The following is a 21,376-nucleotide window of genomic DNA, read 5'->3' as shown; positions in this document are numbered from 1 at the left end:
ACGGCTGATTTTCTCCAGGTCTCCGCATCTTCCGTCATTTCTGGGGGTAAATTGAGGGGAGGTCGCATCCTATGGGGTATATGCATACACACAGGGTAATCGGACCGAACATCCCAGTGTTTCGCAGTGAGATCTGCCAATGAGAGCTTACGGCCCCTATTTTTCCACATATCGCATGTTCGCATTGTGGCGGTATTGGGCCCGTTTTCAGTTCTTCGAGTTTTTTGTTTACCTTCGTTGTTCTCAAGGTAGTTCTCCATCAGTCCGATCTATACGAAGTAGAGATGCCATGAGAACCCCGGCATCCATCCTCTTCTTATATACCCTTGTCTTAATATTAACGCTGCAATAACATGTGCAATTTGACCCAATTGCGACATTTAGGCAATTTAGACAGCAACCTTCCTGCGGGGAAGTTGGAACTTCGTAGGGATTAATTTAGCCGGCACTACTCCATTGGGCCACCCGACGTTGCTCCGTATGGCCAGTGCAGAGCAAAGGAACGTGCAAAAATTCATGAATTTGGCTTTTTAGTACAGTATGTGTCTCCTTGGGAGAATGTAAAAAAACAAAAAGGATCCTCTAGACAGTGGTGTTGAATCGGTCCACCTCGTCGCCATCCTTGCTGTATGTCTCGCGCTCATCCACAACCTCCTGCGCTTCCTGTCTAAGCTCAACATTCTCTTCCTTCATTGCAACGTCTTCCGCATCAGCGGTAGGCTGGACGTTACCGCCTTGCTTCTGTGTGGTGTTGATAAGAGGGGTCGAATCGTTGAAAATGCGCAGCAACATGGCTCGGCGCTCTTCCTTGGGAAGCATAAGGTTCAGGGAGTGAAGAGAGCGCCAGAGGGGCAGAACCATCCGCTCACTGTATATTAAGTTAGTAAGATGTAAACACCACACGGGATGTATGAAAGACTCACGTAAGACCATCTTCTCCACCAAGTGCTTCAACGCGGAGGATACTGCAGCCCATGGGGATGTCCTTCACACGCTCGCCAATCTCGCCCAGAGACTTCCAGCCATCATCGTTGACCTTGGGGAACATCTCGACAAGCAGACGGCGCAGAGTCTCCCGCTTGGTCAGAATGACGGACCGCTCAGGGCCCAGCCAAGGCTCGGCAATTTTCAAGCCATCGGTCTGGACGCGCCACCTGCAGACGTTCTCACGCTGTGCGTCCTGCTTAACAAACATCTTCACACCGCAGTGGACAAACTTCAGGCCCTGGCCTTCATTGGACACGAGAATGTCCCGTGCCAAGGCACTGGTGTAGTAAACAGTGCGGGTTGGGACACCATCGGCATTGCGGACCATGAAGCGATCACGGGGGAATCGCTCTGACAACTTGTAGAACTCAAAGATGGGACCGAGCTCCTCGTGGTTGGGATCAAGGTACTTGAATGGCTCCTCTTGGCGGGGTCCCTTCTTCTTGAACTGCGAGGGTGCCGCGGAGGTGGTAGGTGTGCTATCACCAGGGGTAGCAATGCCAGTTCCCACTGCAGGTGCCGGAACGTGGACGGGGCGGTCACCAACAAGGACCTCACTGCCATCGTCAAGCTTAGTTCGCTTGGCAGGAACTTCCTCTTCGAGGTCGCTAGCGTCCCGTTTCGGGGGAGAGACAGCGGCCGATGCATCAAGAGTAGCAGAGTAAGGAAGCTGGTGTGCGGCTTCGGCAACAGAAGCGTTCTTTGCGAGCTCCGCCTGAGCCTCTTGGTCGGGAGTGACGAGCTCATCCAGCGACTCGAGTTTCTCAAGGGGCTTTCCATTTGTCTCTTCCTTCTTAGAATCAAGCTCTGCGGCGAGAGCTGCAACAGAAGCCTTGGGGATGACATTGGTGTTCTCCGGCTTAGCCTTGATTTCGGAGGTCTTCTCGAGCACAGTGATGAAGAAACCTCCGGTGTCCTGCTGGTGAGGGTACACACGCATGCATCTCTCAAGAGGCAGGTCGGCAGTCTCGCCTGTCGGCGCAAACATGCCCTCTGCAAGTCGGGCAAGACCGTTGATACCTTCCTGGTCCCGGTGCTGCTCAATCTCCTGCCAGCTGCTCCACATGCGGCCCTCGCGGTCCATCACTTTCCAGTTCTTCAGGCCAGCGGCTCTCTTGAGACCGGGCAACTCCTGGCTACAATCGATAATCTTGACATTGGCGGCGCCACCGCAACGCTCAATTGCAGAAGCGATAACGGCCTCGTTCTCCACGGGGTTAAGACTGCAGGTAGAGTAGACAACACGTCCACCCACCTTCAACATCTGCAGGGCACGGACCAAGATCCGAGATTGCGTGCTGTAAAGTCCCAGAGCATTGCCAGGGGTCCAGTCCTTCCAGACACCGACATTCTTACGTGCGGTACCATCACCTGAGCAAGGAACATCTGCCAAAATACGATCGAACTTCAGGTATCTGTTCTGGGGTTTGCTACCATCCTCAGTAGGCAAAGAAGGAAGCTTGATGGAAGGGAACATAGTTGCATCGTGGTTGGTAACGATCAGGTTAGGCGAGCTGAGGCGCTTCATTTGGTGGATAAGCATGTGTGCGCGCTTGTAGTCGGCGTCGTTGGCAATCAGCAGGCCAGTGCTTCGGCCATCGTCGTTCAGTCCTTCGGGGCCGAGGGGCTCGGGTCCAACGGGGCCATTCTTAATTTGCTCGGTGACTTGCGCAATGGCATCTTCCTCGCCTGCGTGAAGCAGCTCCATGAGCTGCGCAGACTTACTACCGGGTGCTGCGCACATATCCAACACAGTCATTCCAGGGCGGGCATCGATGAGGAGAGGGGGAATCATGCTGACAACCTCCTGGCGACTAATGTTTCCAACGTCGGTCTCGGCGACAAGGAACTTCTGGAATGAGGCGAAAGGCGCAAATCGACGGATGACATTCTTAGGAGTGGTCATAGACCAAGCGAGCTGATCTGGGTACCAGGAAACTGGGCGCGGGGGCTCAACGAATTCGTCCTCGTACTTAATAGAAGTGATTTCGGGAATGTGGTGGTCCTTGAGACGCTGCTGAACAGCCAGCGCATGTCTATTCAATGCCACACACTAGTCAGTATTGCTTGTAAACCACAGAGGCGCAAATCGCATAAAAAATTGACCAAGATGAGACGTACCCTCGAGAGCCAGTGAAACGGAAGCTGTTAGGGAGATCCTTGCGCATGGTAGCCCAGAAAAGCTCTCTTTCCTCCTCCGGAATGAACTCGGGTTCATTGTAGTAAAGTTCAAACTTCTCATTATCTCTGGTGATGTCCTGCCACATAGAGCGCGTACGGCCTGCGCTGCCGCCGCCACCGCCGCGACCTCTACCACCCTGCAAGAAAGGAGACTCAGTCAGAACAACAAATATCTCAATTGTCACATATGAATGAGGAACATACCTTTTTACCACCTCGTTTTCCCATTGTTATGATGTGATATGAGTCAAAGGAAAGTGTACTTCAAACAAGATCGCCTTCAAAAAATCTCCCCGATCAAATGCGGGATGATTATGTCATCACGGGCTCGACCACTGCAGGTGGGCAGAGTCGAAACAAGATCCTGAGGTCCAGTATAGGACATCCGACCAGATATTCTTGAACGTCTGGGGCATTTATTTGCTTTGGGTCCTGGCTAAGCCTTGCAATGATATGCAGTGCTCCTGAGTTTGTGCCCTGTGGACTGATCCACCTGAACTTGATGTACTCAATGGCCATTTCCGCAACCCACCTGTGCACACGAAACTCAAACCTTTTGGTATCGATTGTGTCAAAGAACTTCTCTGCAGAAACTTCTTTCTTGGTGTTATTCCATAGTTCTCTGAGACGCTGGATAGCTGGCTTATCAAACGGATCGATCAACTGTGCTGGCTCTTCGCCATTGCCAAACAAACCCAGCTTTCCGGCGTCCTCTTTTGTGGCTCGGATGCACACAGTGTGCAATGCAATGATACATCTATCCAGTGAGAAAATGACATCCCATACCAAGGAGATTGGGATATCAGGAATTCCACGGAACCGTAGAAAAGGGTGGATAAGGTCCGCACTGATAGATACCTTTTTGCGTAGAACGGGGACTTTTATCAAATCAAGGAGGTCCTCCTGCAACCTGCATCTCTCTTCATTGGCAAGTTTAGACGTATCAGGAGCATTGAAGTGAACAACATCGGTAGACTTCCACCACCATCGCGAGTCAGTCAGGTAGTCTGGTGCAAGGAGGAATTGTTCCGGGAGCTTGACCTTAGCTAAAGCAATTTGGCGGGATTCGTGACAGACATGAGCAATTGCTGGATACTTGAGATTGAGGAGCCATGCTTTCCGGAGGTCTGTCTCTGGTATGATATCTGGGTCGCATGGTTCTCCGACCTCGATGATTCGCATTGGAACCGCGAACTCCCAAATCATCAGACGCAATTCAATTGGCAATGTGGAAAACCGCGCAAGGCCAGCCATGGTGGAAGTTCTACATCGACGATCAGCTATAAGAAACCAACGGATAGCATGGGGGGAGTTAACATAAAATGCGGCATACAAGAAAAAATAGCTCTGAAGCAAAGCACCTAGATAGAATCCGGAGCTTCTCTGAAGCTTCGAAATGGCAATGTAGAAGGCGCTCGAAAGATTCAAGTGGGCAAATCAAAAAGCGAAGTCAGCCGGATGTAAACTGAAGCGAACGAATGACCGAGGAACTGCGCAACGGAGAAGATTCGGGGAGTCGATTGTTGACGTTATTGTTTTGCGATTAAGAAACCACCGACGGCAGGAGCGCAATGGGAGTGAAGCCGGGAAGGTGTGACGCAGGCAACGGATCGCAAGTATAAGGGCAACGGCAATACACTATGGAGCAACTTTGGAGGTCCAGGGGAAGAGATAGAACAAACAAAGGAAATAATTTGGGTGTGTTTGCTGCAGAGGCAGAAAACTATATAGTCTACTATGGCAAACCATTAATTGCTATTTCACACACGAATTTGGGATCTAACAGCCCAAGGCAATGATTGATAGTACATTCAAATCAAAGCCACCAAAAGCTCGGTTTTTTCAGAGCATTTAGCAGCTATCTTCACACGCGATCATACTCTAGGACAACTTAAGAGATCATGCGGGACATGTCTCCACGGATACGCTGGTAGTCGAGGATACCCTCGATGCTGCCGACGGCGCTCATGGCGAGATCCTGATCCCACAGCTTGCGGGTAGCGAAGTCCATGACGTCCTTCTCGGTGATCTGGCTGACGGTACGCTCAATATCCTCAGCGGTCAGGCGGCGACCAGTGGTGATGATCTGGCGGCCAATGTCCTCAGCGACGGCGGTGGTGCCATCGAGGGACAGGAGGATGGAAGCCTTAAGCTGGGCCTTGGCACGCTCAACCTCAGCGGAGCTGACGTTGTTGCAGAGGCGAGACCACTCACGGAGAGTGAAGTGGATCAGGTCATCGAGCTGAGTGAGGTTCTCGCTGACAAGGTAGATACCCCAGAGACTATTACCAAATTAGCATTTTCTTCTTTTCTCGATTCAAGACAGATATCATCAACAAATAAAACTTACCCGGTGTCGCTGTAGCTGGTGGAGAAGCTCATGAAGCTGTTGGCGAGGTTGTGGTGGCTGACGTAGGAGCTGAGCTTGCTGCCGAGGAAGGGAGACTGGCCCATGGCACGGTCCCAGTTACCGACGATGGCCTGGGTGACCAGAGCAGTGAAGTAGTCATCATCCTTCCAGCTAACACCCTCGACGGCGAGAGCGATGTGAGCGGAGGGGATGGTGTCGTCACGGAGACGGACCTCAGAGCCAATGAACTCGGGGGTGCGCTTCTGCTCGGCAGTGAGAGCAAGGGCAGCGGAGGTAGGGGCCTTGCTGGGAAGGGAACCGAAGTGCTCCTCAGCGAGTCTCACGAGCTGCTCGTGGGGAACGCCACCAGCACCGACGAGGACCATGCGGTCGGCAGTGTAGTTGGTCTTAATGTAATCGGTCAGGTTGTCCCGGGTGATGGTCTGGATGTTCTCCTTGGGGCCGAGGATGGTGCGGCCAAGGGGCTGGCCCTGGTAAGCAGTGGCGTGAAGGTGGTCGAAGACAACCTCCTCGAGCTGCTTGTCAACCTCCTCCTGCTCGCGCAGGATCACATCACGCTCACGCTCGATGGCACCAGCCTCGAGCTTGGAGTTCTGAAGGATATCGGCGAGGATGTCGACGGCCTTGGGGACATCGTTGTTGAAGGCCTTGGCGTAGTAGACAGTGTTTTCACGCTATAGTCGCGATTAGTATTTGGTTATGTAGAGGTTGATAGATGGTTTCCCGGGTCGTACCGAAGTGTAGGCGTTGAGGTGAGCACCCATGTTCTCAATCTCGAGCTCCAATTGGTGCTGGGAGCGCTTGTTGGTGCCCTAGACATATTTATCAGATAAAAGCGCTTCGGAATTTGATGTTTGTGGTGTCGTACCTTGAAGGCAAGGTGCTCAAGGAAGTGTGCGGTTCCGTTGGTCTTGTCAGTCTCTGCCCGGCTACCGGCATCGATCCACACGCCGACCGTCGAGGTTTGGGCCCATGGCGAGTGATCAGTGGCAATCTAGAAGATGATTAGCAAGCCTGCGATACCATTGAGATTATATAGATTGATTGTTCGTACAGTGAATCCGTTGGAGAGGGTAGTGGACTGAGTGGTGGACGGCAACGCAACGGGCGAAGCAAAGCCACGCTTCACGGGCTGGATGGACTTCAGGGCCGCACGAGTGCGGAGAGCCTGGTTCAGGTTGAAAGCAAGGCGCCGAGAAGCCATTGAGAACGACTTGTATGGGTGGAGGGAGGGGGGGAAGAGGAAAGATGGAGAAAAGAGCTGATGGAGACACCCTGAGGTTGAAGTTCCGAAGTCTGAAATTGTTCGCCCAGCTCAGCCAATTACATAACCCGCTTTTCCAAACCGCCCTTGACATCCCGAATACTTCCTTGCTCTGCATTAATGCGTGATATGGACTTGAATAGGCTTTGAATAGGCCTCTATGTTGTCTAATTCGATCTACCGGGTGTCGAATTAGGATTTGTTTGACGTTGGAGCACCCCGATGCGCCCCAGTCTCCAATCCCTCAATTTCAGTCATCGAATTTCGTGTCGATTGATTGGCTAGACGCCCATGTCATACAAATCGGCTTGCAGGCTGCTTATTGTCCCCCTCCATAGAGATATCCGCCACAAAGTCCAATTTCAAAGCAAGCGCAGTGTTAACTTGAGAAGTCTGCGATTGCACAATCTTGTCGGTAGCAGCGTCATATTTCTCATCCGCAAGAGCCGGACGCTCCTAACCTCTAGTGCTGTCACTCACGAATCACAATTACTTTCCAGGCTCTTGTCCTTGTTTCCCTCCCAGTTCATCACCTGCCAGCCCATCATGACCGCATCTAGGCAATTCCTCCCCCGACTCGAAGGGACTGAGGTCACTCTTAACTCACCACCAGAAATGCCGTTCTACATTAAACCTGAGACCTGGGAATAGTAGAGAAGCTTGACGAATGCCCAACTATCTTGACCGAGCGAGAGATTGCCAATGTTCTGGGCCCCTCATATGTCGCCGGAAAGTTTCTCTGTCGTCTCTCCGGTTCTGACACCCCAAGAGAGCTCGCCTTTATGCGAATTTACAAGCAGATTCCTATCGCTGGGACTGAGTATGAGGCGCCTATAATCCGGGCTGTCCAAGCTACCGGCCGCCTGAACATCAAGAGTTGGTCGCCTTAAAGGCCTTCAAAGCGCACGGCTGTGATATTGTCCCCTAAGCTGCTTGGGTATCAGTTGGGGAAACAAGGCGAAACCGATCTTGTCCCTGGGGGCTATATCCTTTATCTAGTGTGGGAGAAAGTCCCCGGAGAATCCCTCGATTTTCACAGGTTCTGGAGTTGTCCCTTTTCCGAGCGACAGGAGTTCCGAGCAAAGTTTCGTCGGGCTTATGAGTATATCTTTTGGGTACCATGATTGCGAGAACGGACTAACAGGACTTAGAACGCTGGTACGATTCGGATATCGGCCACAAATGCCTGGGTTGCCTAAGATCATCTACGAATGGGCCACGGGAGAGATGTAGGATATATACTATCATTTCTAACGTTGAATGAGTTAATGGGTGATTGCCAGGCACATCTCCGGATTCCGCTGCGCGGTTCCCACCGACCCAAGCCAGAATTGGAATGATTTAATTTACGTACAATATAGTCTCGCCCTAGCAACCACAGCAATGGATAAATATTATCCCGTCAAGAGCACTGATCTTTACCACGACGCAAAGGGTTGGGGGTGGTAGGGAAAACAGTCGCTACTCCATTTGCTCATCATGATAATTTAGCTCAACAAAGATACCCCCAACCGCAAAGGGGTCATTTTCATTAAAGCCCCATAGCGTGTTCAGTATCTTGTGCTATTCATCGTATTTCATAGGTCGATCACTGAGCCTATTGACCTCGGGAATCCTTATATGGCCGAGAGCCAGACAGATCGTATTTTCCCACGTCACTCAACCAGCTCTGTTGGGTTGAAGACACTATAGAAGGATCATTATTCTTAGTTTCTACAGCGTCCTACCAAAGCAGCCAAGAAATTCTAAGCCCGAGAAAGAAAGAAAAGAAAGATTAATAGGGTGTCAGTGTGTCAACCTAACAAGGAACTGGGAATGAATATTCTCGCTAAGTGATGGTAAAACTACCTACCTAGTGTGATGACCCGATCCACTGAGTACTAGGCGTAGGGTTTACTACAGGACCTTGGCTAGCTGCCCGACTAGCCATAAAAAGAAACACTGCTATGCCGAAGGAGTACCAGTACCCTGAGGGTCTGCCTCCGTCGGAACATAACGATTCTTCGACTCGATAATCGGTGAGTACTCGACGCCCCATGTATTTCCCACCAAAGCCTGTCTCGGACCACTTGCCCGAGAGAAGAGACGGCTCAAGGTACAGGACATAGGCAGTTCACTTGGAGACATAGGGGTGCTGGAGACAACATCGAATAGCCAGTATAACCAAGTCACACGCACTCACACTAGAGCTGCACCGATTAATTGGGGGACAGAAACGGTACAACTGGAATTATCAACGCGCAGAAATTGTTTTCGGCCTTTGGCAAAGGGTAGTGTTCCGAGTGAGTTGTTGTGGTATTGGCCACTGGTTGCTACCTAGGTACGGATATCATACGCTATCGAGAGCTATCTCATCACCTCAGATCAAGACACTCAGTATGACACATTCCAGCGTGTAAAATTCATCGAAAAGGAAAACTAAATTTTAAGACGCAGCCAAAAGTACATAGGCGGAAATACCTGTCACAAGAAAGGTGGAAAACATTCGATACATCACAGAACACGAGACGCCGAGGGAACATGAAAAGGGAATGGACATGACCAGAGATTAAGACCTTTATGCGGAACGCTTGTAGATACCAGCGACAATACAGTGGTCACGCTCGAAAGGCTCCAGGGTAAGCTGCTCCTTGGGCTTAATCTTCTCCTCACGCATCTTCTGGACCTCCTTGGCGAACACGACCTCGGGCTTGGCTGTGCTGTCAATACAGTTGGCCTTGATGGAGACGATGACACCACCCTCGGCCTTGAGGAACATGTGGGCGTTCAGGCCGACAATACGGGCCTGATCGGGCTGGGCAACATCGGCGAAGATGACATCGACCATGGGCACGAGCATGCGGTAACGGAGAGGGTGACGGGCATCCTCAACGATGGGAATGACGTTGGTACGGTGAGTGGCCATGCCGATCAGATCACGGCCAGAGCGGTGAGAGAACTCGACGGCGTAGACGTTACCGGTAGGTCCGACAATATCAGCGACGTGAGAGACGGAGGTACCAGAGGCACCACCGATGTAGAGAACCTTGGAGCCGGGCTTCATGTAGATGTCATCAAGACCACCCAGAACACCAGCAGCCAACTATAGAGAGAGGCGAGAGTCAGCAAAAACGAACTATGAGTGGCAGGCATACAGGCCATGGCTAGCAAGGCAATATAAAAGAACTCTGGAACGAGTCCGAGAAAATTGCGAGACGCCAGGCATCTGTAACTCAGGGAAAGAGAGATATTTACCTTAGAACGGAAGGGGTTCCAGACACGGTACTCCTGCTTGGTGACGGTGCCATCCTCAGCGGCGGGACCGTCGACGGAAATGCGCTTCTCGCCGTAAACTGCAGTTCCGGGGGTAAGGTTCTTGGTCACAAGCATGTCCTCCTTGCCGCCGCGAGCGACGAAGATACCGGCGTGACGGTGAGGCTCCTGTTCAGAGGAAGAATTGATTAGTTTCAGATACCCATGTCAATGAGATTTTTGACACTTACAATGACAACCTTGGCACCACCGCGAGCACCACCGCCACCGCGGGGAGCACCACGACCACCACGGGGGGCACCACGGCCACCACGGGGAGCACCACGGCCACCACCGCGGCCACCACGGTCACCGAAACCACCACGGCCACCGCCGCGGCCACCACGGTCGCCGAATCCACCACGACCACCGCCGAATCCACCTTTAACAAGTCAGCGAGATGAACTATATTATCACAGCAGGCACATATATCATGACAACCGGGACGATGAGATCGTCCGCGGCACTGAGTCTGCATGCTTGCTGCTTGAGATAGACTGGACTGAACAAACCTCGACCACCGCCACGGCCACCGCGGTCACCACCGAATCCACCACGTCCACGAGGAGCGAAGCCCATTGTGTAGTTTTTTGAAAAAGAAACTCCGGTTGTAGAGGGAGTTAAATAGGGGAGGGAGGTTAAGCTGTCGTTTCCGAGTGCTTAAACCGAGTTGTAGTTGAAAATTGGAACAGAAGATTCCAAAAAGGTCGAGAAGATGGAGAAAAAAATTGACAACGTATCGGAGATAGTTGGATCAAGCAGTTCAAACAGAATTGGCCGCTAACTGTCTATCAGGTGCGGGTCGATACCGATGCTGCTCGTTGATGCGGTCGAGATTTTTTTGCGCCTTTAGGATCTTTCAGAAAATCAGAACGCCGCTAGGCCGCTCATGGTTAGCGTGGTTTCCGCCTGAGTACATCACGTGGATTGCTTCGATGCGGCGGTCACGTGGTAGGACTAGCCCTGCGTTGCATGACTTCCAATCCCTGGACGGACTGTGGAAAGATACAATATTTGCCTATTTGGGAGGTCCATTTGATGGATCTTAATGAGAAGAAATAAAGTACAGGGAAATTCAGATTGATATCCTCCGCGAAATTTTTCACATCCTTATACTGTCGTATAGACAAACCTTCGGTTGCACTCAATGAGATGAAAAAATTATGATTGATGGCATGAACAATGACATATACCATCATAACGTTGATTGATCGTTAGCACCAGATCATGACCGGTCATGAAAAAAAAAGAGAGTAATAAAACAAAGTAAGACAAAGCCCGCCCTGTGAATCAAGAAATCATATCCACCGTCCAAGTCCCCAATTCCCTATCTACAACATAAAACAAGATTCAACTATTCTCCAAAGAAATAATAGTTTGCAGCGTATTCCATTTGAAACTGAGAGGGCATGCCCTTGCAGGTCTTTGGTGGAGAGCCAGCTGCAGTGTCGACCCGATACACACTCTTATAGTTGCCCACTGTGCCATCAGTGGCAGTGAGATAAAGCCAGGGCACAGCGCCATATTTCCCTGATAGTGCATCTGAGGGAGCATCAACTGCACCTTTTTTCTTGGCCATGACAATGCCCTCTTGCTTTTTGGGTGAGGTGTTGAAGTTGAACTCGGGTGTGCTTTCATCGAAGAAGAAATGATGACCCATCATTTCAATGTTCGCGGGAGGTAATGAGGCATATTCGTTTGTTGGCAGGGCAAGTCTGTAGGCAAGATTGGGAAGCTTTGCCAGGATGTCGGGGAAGTTGGCTGCAATGCATGTCGCATTGTAAAGTCTTGCGACAGCTCCTGCTGCCGCGGGGGTGGAGTTGGATGTAGAGTCGGCACATGTGTAGTTCTAGTTCTTCTAATAAGCAATGCAACCCAACAGTATCTATAATGGCCTGTCATACCTGAGTACCTCTTCCGAGCGCAACGTATTTCGGCTTGAGACCTGATGGGCCGGCCATACCCGAAGCATGCGAGGGTAGAGCAATCTTCGAAATATCGCAAGCCGCCGGTACTCTGATGTTGTGTTTTGCGGTGTTGATATATTCGCTTACTTTCCCGTAGAACTCGGCCAATTCATCTGACCAGTCGTATGCATCGTTAAGGAAGTTTGTCGGGGCAGCAAGTGATACTGCGGCCAGACAGGTGATGAGCGGAGCCAAACGCATTGCGAGGATATTTGTTTATGACAGTGGGTGAAGAAATAGAGAGGTGGTCAATGGAGATAGTGGCGCTTTGTGATTACTCAAGGATTGACCAGCAAGCCTTTGATGTACTAGGGAGGGAAGGTAGACGGGTTAAAGGAAGGAATGACAGGATATGGACATGACGATGAATTGATCGTCGGGCTGGGGCAGATATACATATAGACGTGGTGGTAATTTCAATCCTATTCAAGCATATATCAAAGATAGTAACACAGGTCCGACTCGAAACAGTGTTGTAGCTATTAACAGCGCGATCGATGCAACCTGCAGGTACTAGCAGGGATTACCGTTCGACCGCAGGCTCTCATTGGAAGACGGACGCGCCCAGGGCTGACCCTCCCAGCCTCTTCTCATTTGTGATTTGTTGTCGACGGCAAACAACTTTGCCTAAATCAAGATAGCAACGCGCTAAGCAAAACAACGGGGTTTCCCATGGCGGTTCGGTTGTAGCAGCTTGGACCGAGCCAATACCGTGGGCTCTATATATTTCTGCGGACACTATTAATAAATCTGACTGAAGAAAGGCCCCCGGTGCGCTGGGCGGTTAGATATGCAAAATCATCGGGACAGGTTAGTGTGCGAAGAGATGAGATGATGGATCCTGACCCTAGATCTGTGCAGAACTCGGGGAATTATTTAGTCCATAGATCCTGGCAATATCAAACAGAGCTTCACAACTTAACCATCGAATCGACTGTTTTAGAATCTGTCTTCGACTGTGGAGGCTGACGAGGGGTAGAGAGGGGTTTAGGCTTTTCCCTTTCATTTCCTGTTTCCAGTCCACGTTACAGCTCACTGGCGCGTAGAGAACGCCATCTTACACGAGACTTCCCTGGGCATCTACTGTCAACTGGTAAGGTTTCTAGCTATTTATGTGACTGCCTACACCAACTTGTGTCAACGGTCGAGCTTTTTGTCCGGGCTGGTTTACCCGACACTGGGCAAGCCACCGAAATATATACTTGCATAACATCTTTCCTGACACCGATTCCCCCCACATCGGAACAAATATTCCGAATCTGAATTGCGCCGACCTATTCTCAATCGAGACAAATGAGCAAATGAAAGTGAATTTGGTCTGACACCGGTCGAGAAAGCGTTCAACAACCTCTTCCATCTAGTAGTCTTTGCATAGAATGCCAAAGAATTCAACTTCATACATCAAGAAGCCCGGGTGGTCTAGTGGTATGATTCGCGCTTAGGGTATTCAAAACCTGAGCAATATTGCGCGAGGTCCCGCGTTCAATCCGCGGCTCGGGCCTTCTTATCTTTTTTGCCATTTTTTGCCCTTTTCCTGGCTGTTTTTTTTGGTCCTGAAATCATTCGATCACATGCTGATTTCCCCTCCAGTTACAATGGATGGGTGCGATTGCAATATTCAATCGTCACATTTTTGTTGCCGGTATTCACCCACCGAGACAGTCGCACATGGAGCAGTGCCAGATATCTTATGCAGCCCAAACCTCACAAAGTACAGAGCAGCGATGATAGTCCGAATCAAACGTCGACCTGATGAAGTGTGAGGTGCAGGCTAGAGCACACTAAATTCCTTCTTAGGTCCTCTTTTCTCACGGCCAAAAAAAGTCACTGTCTTAGAGACAGAACTCCCCGAACTTCAAGAGAGGAAGACTCATTATAGAGGTCTGACACAGCGGAATAAGTTTCCCAATGCCAGAAGTAGTTGCAGACCCAGTCCCTGGGCTTCCTACGAACCCGCTCCTAGATTTAGAAAGCACTCCATGATATTGATCCCAGATACATGTGATTTGCCGGAAATGAGTTTTACATATGAAGCTTGCCTCGCATCCCAAAATAGTACAACATGGAGTAGTCTGGAGCCCAAAACAGACCTGACGAAAAAAAAAGGGAATATGTAAAAAGAAAGAAAAAATAGAATAAAAGGATAATGAAGTTAAAAAAGAACTCCGGAGCTCTTCGCTGTGGGAACAAGGAAAAAGGTCGCAGCCTTGGAACATCAATTAAAACCTTCTTGCTGCCACTCATCACCGTGCAGCTGACTTTCGCCTCCCGTGGCCCCTCCGCTTCCGTATGCGGCCGCGGCGCTACTGATAGCGCCCATAGCGCTATGCTTCTCAATCTCCGTGCTGCTCATCATGTAAAGTACAGCGAAAAGTAGGAGGTGGAGTGCCAGACAGTAGCCAGCGAATAGGTTCCGACTCGTCCGATTTGCAAGAATGACCCGAGTGAGAGAGAACACGATCCGCTCTGGTAGACTCATGCGTTTATATGCACGTGTTGATTCACGGCCTCGGAAGGCAGCAAACGGCGAGATTCGAGCCTCATAGGCATTTTGGTATCGGTCGAGGGACAGACCTGAAGGTGTATCCGCCGATGTGTAGACAGATGTTGAGCTCGGGGTGTTTGCGTATGATGACGCTGATGTGGATGCGCCCTGACCACCCCGACTGTAGGTTGAAACATAGCGAGTCTTTTCATAGAGACTCAAGTTGTCCTTCTGGAGTGATGCAACCTCCTGTCGAAGGGACTTGACAGTGGCATATAGCTTGGACAATTCTTCTTCGAGCTCAGCATTCTTTTTCTTGAAACGGTCTCGCTGGGCCTGAATCATAGGCAGGAGGCCGGACCCACCCCCGACAGCTTCTCCTGCACGGATAGATTCCATGGTGTTTGCAGAAGCGGCGCTCTGGTCAAAGCCAGAGATGATAGATGAGGTAGGAGATGATGCGCCTCGACGGGAAGAGTGAGGGTATCTGGAGGTATAAGTTCCCGCAACGGACATCGCCGCGGACGGGAATGTATTGGTAGCCTCTTCTTGGACGCGGAGGAGGTCATTTTCAAGAGTAGTGGAGAGGCTTCGCGACTTGTCCAGCTCTGTCTTCGAATCCGAAAGCTCGGCTCGTAATGTTTCGAGCTGGCCTTGGATATCCCGATGCGACACTCGAAGAAGTGTGAGATCATCCGTCAATTTCTTGTTACGCGCCATAAGAAGCTGCTCCAGAGAGTTCTTGTCTTTAGATTTGGCCCCATCACCGTTGGCATCAACTGCAGCACCCTCAGCAGCACCATCGTTGTCATCGTCATCCCCAGCAAACTCAACCGACCTGATCATCTCCAACTCCCGACGAATTTCATCGTAGTCCGCTACCTTTGCCAACCGCACACGTAGCTCTTCCTTCTCCACCGTTGCTTTTGATGCTGTACGCTCAGACTGAAGCAGTTTGGCTTCCCAGGTGTGTCGTTCAGAGTCCTTGTCAAATCGCGCAGCATCGAGCTTGCGCAGCAAGGAAGAATTTTCTGATTGAAGTCGAAGATAATCAGGGTCGTCTTGAACAGAAATTGGGCCAGATGAGTGTGATGCAGCCTGAGCCAGCTCCAGCCGCATTTGTTCATTGCGGGCTTCTACATCGGCCAATCTCAAACTTGTCTTCTCCAGGTCCGCGGAAACAAGTTCAAGCTCAGCTGCAGTAGCACCACTTCGTGAACCATCGTGATCATCATTATGAGCCTCGCCCTCGCCTAGGCGCTGGGAGACTTCATGGCTCGCTTTGAGTTCCTTGATCAGCCGATCCTGGTTCTCTACCTTTTCCTCTAAACTCTTCTCTTTTGCCGCCCAGTTATTTGTCTTTTCTGTCAAGACAGCTTCCCACGATGCCTCGATCTCCTTCGCTCTTGATTCTTGGTTTTCTTCCAGTTTTCTCCTCGCCGCGCGTTCTTCCTGTAGGCGTTTCTCGGTCTCATCTTGTTGCCTGGTGAGACGGTCCACAGACTTCTGCAATTGATCCCGCTCCGAAGTCAATTTTGGGACTGTATCTTCAGACAAGACAAGGGAGTCAACGGAAGCTTCGAGGAGTGGGTAGGGATCCGGGGCTTCAGATAATGAGGAGTATAGTTGTAGGAATGAGGAGGAGGACGTTTTGCCCTGATTGGTCAGAAGATCAATAAAAGACTGATAGGACTTGAGTAATGTCTTATATTCTAAAAGCTTAGATTCATCATCTAGCTTTTTGTAGTCCTTAGTCTTCTGCGCTAGGTCCTTTCTCTGCACGAGCGCATCTCGCTGTTGTTCAACGAGGTCCGTAGCGGTTGTATCGAGTTTCGCAATGGTATTGGCCAAGTCAATTCCTATTATTCGTTAATAAGGATCAACTAACATATCTGTAAGGCTATCATTACCTCTCCATGCTGCAATGGCGCGTTGAAACTTATTAGTCTCTTCAGTCAATTTGTTGGAGACGGGCGATTCACGTTGGTCATCAAGTTGCCCCTGAGGAATCAAATTTTCTGTAAAGGCAAATGAATCCATTGTCGGTCCTAACCCCAGGGGTCTGCACTGTCACCCCACATCAAATAGCAGTCCACCAAGGGGGAAAGATGGCGATCTGTTATCGCGAGGAATAGGACACGCGGCAGACGGGCCGATATTGTTCCGAATGTATGTGTACAATGTACGGTTCGAGGTTTTGTATGCTGTTAACTAATGAACACAGGGGTTTGAGGCAATAATCAAGCCTCTAAAGTCAGCGGTGTAGCTTCACTAACCCATATGTTGTTTGAATGCCACGGTGGTTGACCCGAGACACCCGCGTACATCGGACAATGACAGAGATAACGGTATAGATTGGGCTGACCGCTTTGCTTGCCGCCTCAATACATTGCTTGAACATGACGTTGTATGCACCAAATTGTCATCAAGACCAATAGAAAAAGATTGTGAGGGTTTCTAGAGTCAACCAAAATTCCACCAAGCAGATTTGACACCCTTTGTAGGCCCTAGACTTATACTCTAACATGTTACCCATACATCATCCGATCCGATTCTGCCAGACAAATACCAGTGCGGGCCGTCACTTCCCGCTGTGAATTGTGGCCCCCCTGAGCTTTGGCCCCACTGACCGCCTTCCCATCGTCACTCTCCAAGCTTGCGGGGAGATGCATGGAACCACAGCCTCATAATGGCCTCGGACGACGGAATTGGTCCTCGAAAGAGGCGCAAGATTAGTTCACCAGGGACCATACCTTATGTGTTACACTCACTCTTCGAGGATGTGCCGTTATCGACCGAGCACAGCTCCGACGTCTACATCACATGTGTCGAGTACTGGAGTAAGCTCTATCTACGGCTAACCGTAGTCACTGTCTGCTCTTTGATTCAAATCTGACTGAATTCGATAATCAACAGATGAAAACCTCTATATCGGCACCTCTGCAGCCGAGATCTTACACTTTGTATGCCTTCCGCCAGCTTCTCCAGAGGACGCCGCCGAGCCTACCTTTATTCTAGCATCCCGATTACCGATCCTATTTGCCCAGAAGCCCCCAGAGAACAGTGGCCAAGAAGGCGTTCGCCAAATAGTTATCTTATCCTCAGTGAACAAAGCATGTATCCTCTGCAATGGGACTGTTACGTTCTATATGTTGCCAGAGCTCAGCCCAGCTTTTGGAAATACTAAGGTCAATAACTGCCGCTGGATTGGTGGATTGGATCTCAACTGGGATCCGGAATCAGGGGAGAATCCAACTGTCATGATTGCCGTACAGAACAGGATTATGCTTGTCCAGATTGGGGATGAGGCGCGACGTATCAAGAAGATCGAGTTTCCCGGTTGCTTGACTGCAGCACGGCGAGGAACGATTGCCTGTGCTGCAGATACGCATTCATACTCATTGCTTGAGGTTGCCCACCAGCAAAAGATCCCCCTTTTCCCCATATCCTCTTCGAATGAAGTATTTGAATCAGGCCATGTGGAGGATATGAACCCAGCACCACGGACTCCGCTCAAACGTTCGCCCTCTTCCTCCTACCCAACCTCACCACCGAGTAATACTTCTGGACATGGTAGAAGTACCAGCCTGAATACCTTAGTGGGAATGCTCTCGCCGCAGGCACAAGCGGCTCAGCTGGATAGATCGCCGTCGGGAACGCCTGATCCTTTCACATCTAACGGGGAAGCTCGAAGATCAAGCTCAGAGGAGCGAGAGGGCAAGAATTCCCCCAAACCTACCGATGACAAAGATTCAGCCAACCAGTCTCCCGCCAGTGATAGCCTGAAGCCCTTACCACCCCTACCTCCGCCGATAAAGCAAGCCTCGAAGCGTCTTCAGCCTCATGTGGTATCGCCTACGCCTACTGAGTTTCTACTTGTGACTGGAACCGAGGCAACAGAACCGGGTGTCGGGATGTTCGTCGACATGGATGGCGAAGTTGTTCGAGGCACGCTTAACTTCCATAGATTTCCGAAGTCGGTCGTGATTGATAACGACCATAATGACCAAGTCTTTCAGACTAGTGGCGCTGCTAAGGAAGAATTCGTTCTCGCTGTAATCGAAGACGAAGAGGACGGAAAGACCCGAGCGAGACTAGAGATTCAACGTTGGGACGACGACCCCGGGGAGACTGAGCGAACTAAGAGATGGTTAGAGATACCCACTCCTGGGGAGCTACAATCTGCTCAAGTTGGTCTTCGACACACACTAAGCCCTAGCCATCTCGAGCTTAGTGAAGTCGGGCGGCTCTTGCGAATGGTCCGCCTTAAAAACCCCACGCTACCCCCACATGTCTTGGTAGCAGACTCAAGAACGCAGGCATCTATCGAGCATCTTCAAAAGGAGAAGGAGCTGTTTGATTCGCAAGAATCGACAGACTCAGATGGCTACAAGAAGAGCGGCGGCCCATCAATCCAGGGCTGGGAGGCTCAACGCGATGCGGAAGAAGCAAATTTTGCACATGGACTGGGCAAGACCCAAAGCAGTCTTGTAATGTGGTCTGGATCTCGAATATGGCGCGTGTTACAGAATCCTTTGATCATCCAGCTGGAGGACACCCTGCAGAGAGCCCAGGAGACGAATGACAGTGAGCACACAGTGCTGCGCAGGGATGTCATCCTGGACCTGCTACTCTCAGTCCAAGACACCGAGCCAAAGACAGAGGCCGAGTTCATTGGGCTAAGCTATGTGAAACAAAAGGCGAGCCTGATGCTCTATGGTGACCTTCTTTCCATGCAGCCAGATGACTGCAGCGAGGCAGCAGTTGATGGCACCGAAAAAGCCCTATTGGCAGGTAACCTCGACCCTCGTTTGGTCTTGCTATTTATTCCATTGTTGCGATGTGAGGTATTACAGGGCCCCCAGGGGATATGGATACACGCTGGGTTGGCAACCATGGCAGAAGAATATATCCAGCAAGTTGGGGAGATAGGCGTCAGCATCTCTGGATTTGATGCCTCGCGCAACTCTGTTCTCAACATGGTAAAACGGTTCCTTCTTTCCTGGCAGCAGAAGCGCGGATATGGTAGTATCACCGATGAGACAGAAGTGTTGGATAGCACTGATGCTGCACTGTTGCATCTGACCTTGGAGCAAGATGCTTATCTGACACGAGACCAGCGGGCGGCATCTCCAATCCGGTCCGAGCTGAACAGGCTGGTCGATAACTGGAAAGGCAATTTCGACCGCGCAGTAATGCTTCTGGAAACATATAAGCGGCTTTATGTACTGAGCCGTCTGTATCAAAGCCAAAAGATGTCTCGAAATGTGCTCAAAACCTGGCGACGAATCGTCGACGGGGAAACCGACGCTGGCGGTGAGGTTTCCGCGAACGGCGTGGAGACGCAGATGCGCAGATACCTGGTCAAGATAAAGGACGTGCAGCTGGTGGAAGAGTATGGCTCTTGGCTGGCTGGACGAAACCCCAACCTTGGCATCCAGGTGTTCGCAGACAATGCCAGCCGGGTCAGACTGGAACCGGCGGATGTTGTTACTCTCCTTAAGGAACGAGCACCTAATGCCGTCCAGGTTTACCTAGAGCACCTGGTATTTGCCAAGAACGTAAGACGCTCTTTCCCTTGCTTGGTTTGTGAATATCTGACTGATCTGTGAACACAGTACACGCAATATGCCGATGACCTGATCTCATACTATTTAGACACGGTACTTTCCGTGCTCGAGACATCACCCGAGGCACGAGCTTCTTTGGCCGAATCCTATTCAACTTATCGAGCCCTGCAGGCCCCGAAACCAACATATCTCAACTTCATAACTGAAAACACACCCGCAGAGCCCTGGTGGCAATCCCGACTTCGATTACTTCAGCTGTTAGGTGGAATCTCCAGCTCTCAATTCTCTTCACAGCCCCTTCCAACGGGAATCAGCTACTCAATCCCCAATGTGCTGGCCCGCATCGAGCCATTCCAAAACGAGCTAGTGTCAGAGTGTATCATCCTTGATGGGCTACAGGGCCACCATGGCCCAGCTCTCCACCTTCTCACACACGGTCTAGGCGACTACGACTCGGCGATTCGCTACTGCCTGTTTGGCGGCCCACGCAGCTCTTCCTCTTCAACAGGCAACCCACCGGAACTAGCAGACTACGACCTACAGAAAACACTATTCCGCCACCTGCTTGACGAGTTTCTGCAAATCCAGGACCTGTCGGACCGCATCGAGCGGACAGGCGACCTCCTCGCGCGCTTCGGGGCCTGGTTCGATGTCCGCGAAGTGCTCGATCTTATTCCAGAGGATTGGAGCGTTGATATTCTTGGAGGCTTCTTTGTGCATGTTTTCCGCACGCTGGTGTCTCAAACTCGCGAGACCCGCATTGAGCGTGCTCTGAGTGCGGGATTGAATTTGCGCGTTGGTGCCGAGTACATCGATAGCATGGAGAAGGCTGGACCTTGGCTCGAGGAGGCAGAAGGCGTGAAAAGGCTCAAAGATACAGAGCGCCTGGGATCTTTGCCACAGACTGATGACCCTCGTGATGATGCTTCTAATGACTCTACTGAATTTGGAGATACGGTGGGGCCTACATCTGGGGAAGTGGGCCAGTAGATCGGTGATCAGGGGCACTTGCACAGAATAGTGCATATGTTACCTATGTCGCCCTTGAATGTATGATACCTACGCAATTTGCTTGAGAACTTTTCGTGTTGACTTTCTTTGGTTTTTTTTTGTTTTATATCCTGGTTCGGTGGTCGTGCTATGTATCATGAGTCGCTCCACAAATCCATCATATTTCCCCTGTGAGACGAGAAGAGAGTGTAGAAAGACAAAGTTGTAACCCAACGGGTAGCAGTGCTACCATGCACGTTTTAAGCCAAC

General features: G+C 50.7%; 8 protein-coding genes across 8 annotated transcripts; 2 read left to right on the top strand and 6 right to left on the bottom strand.

The window, feature by feature from the left end:
• Positions 1-582: 582 nt before the first annotated feature.
• On the bottom strand, positions 583-3,396 carry N7457_009690 (tRNA (cytosine-C5-)-methyltransferase; the record flags this gene model as incomplete). The annotated part of the gene is made up of 4 exons (XM_057180733.1): positions 583-868; positions 924-3,023; positions 3,109-3,305; positions 3,373-3,396. The coding sequence occupies 4 exons, from the start codon at positions 3,394-3,396 to the stop codon at positions 583-585; spliced, it is 2,607 nt and encodes an 868-aa protein (XP_057029119.1).
• An 84-nt stretch (positions 3,397-3,480) lies between these two features.
• On the bottom strand, positions 3,481-4,422 carry N7457_009689 (2EXR domain-containing protein; the record flags this gene model as incomplete). Its single annotated transcript, XM_057180732.1, has 1 exon — positions 3,481-4,422. The coding sequence occupies one exon, from the start codon at positions 4,420-4,422 to the stop codon at positions 3,481-3,483; it is 942 nt and encodes a 313-aa protein (XP_057029118.1).
• Positions 4,423-5,059: 637 nt separating this feature from the next.
• Positions 5,060-6,743, bottom strand: N7457_009688 (mitochondrial processing peptidase; the record flags this gene model as incomplete). The annotated part of the gene is made up of 5 exons (XM_057180731.1): positions 5,060-5,450; positions 5,519-6,213; positions 6,274-6,351; positions 6,408-6,533; positions 6,594-6,743. The coding sequence occupies 5 exons, from the start codon at positions 6,741-6,743 to the stop codon at positions 5,060-5,062; spliced, it is 1,440 nt and encodes a 479-aa protein (XP_057029117.1).
• Positions 6,744-7,456: 713 nt separating this feature from the next.
• N7457_009687 (uncharacterized protein) lies at positions 7,457-8,252 on the top strand (the record flags this gene model as incomplete). Its single annotated transcript, XM_057180730.1, is given in 4 exon segments — positions 7,457-7,683; positions 7,696-7,905; positions 7,955-8,032; positions 8,087-8,252. Coding segments are annotated over 4 exon segments (681 nt in total), but the record flags the coding sequence as incomplete, so codon positions are not given.
• Positions 8,253-9,360: 1,108 nt separating this feature from the next.
• On the bottom strand, positions 9,361-10,673 carry N7457_009686 (rRNA 2'-O-methyltransferase fibrillarin family protein; the record flags this gene model as incomplete). The annotated part of the gene is made up of 4 exons (XM_057180729.1): positions 9,361-9,885; positions 10,038-10,223; positions 10,286-10,476; positions 10,607-10,673. 4 exons carry the CDS (start codon positions 10,671-10,673, stop codon positions 9,361-9,363), a joined length of 969 nt encoding a protein of 322 aa, XP_057029115.1.
• Positions 10,674-11,448: 775 nt separating this feature from the next.
• Positions 11,449-12,262, bottom strand: N7457_009685 (uncharacterized protein; the record flags this gene model as incomplete). Its single annotated transcript, XM_057180728.1, has 2 exons — positions 11,449-11,943; positions 11,999-12,262. 2 exons carry the CDS (start codon positions 12,260-12,262, stop codon positions 11,449-11,451), a joined length of 759 nt encoding a protein of 252 aa, XP_057029114.1.
• Positions 12,263-14,276: 2,014 nt separating this feature from the next.
• N7457_009684 (CCAAT displacement transcription factor COY1) lies at positions 14,277-16,586 on the bottom strand (the record flags this gene model as incomplete). Its single annotated transcript, XM_057180727.1, has 2 exons — positions 14,277-16,405; positions 16,457-16,586. The coding sequence occupies 2 exons, from the start codon at positions 16,584-16,586 to the stop codon at positions 14,277-14,279; spliced, it is 2,259 nt and encodes a 752-aa protein (XP_057029113.1).
• A 643-nt stretch (positions 16,587-17,229) lies between these two features.
• On the top strand, positions 17,230-21,106 carry N7457_009683 (uncharacterized protein; the record flags this gene model as incomplete). Its single annotated transcript, XM_057180726.1, has 3 exons — positions 17,230-17,386; positions 17,463-20,107; positions 20,165-21,106. Coding segments are annotated over 3 exons (3,744 nt in total), but the record flags the coding sequence as incomplete, so codon positions are not given.
• Positions 21,107-21,376: the final 270 nt, after the last annotated feature.

Source organism: Penicillium paradoxum (assembly GCF_028828445.1).
Source record: "Penicillium paradoxum strain IBT 22861 chromosome Unknown utg000007l_segment0_segment0, whole genome shotgun sequence".
Classification (NCBI taxonomy): domain Eukaryota; kingdom Fungi; phylum Ascomycota; class Eurotiomycetes; order Eurotiales; family Aspergillaceae; genus Penicillium; species Penicillium paradoxum.
The sequence above is the reverse complement of the archived record's forward strand: the minus strand, read 5'-3'. Positions and strand labels throughout refer to the sequence as shown.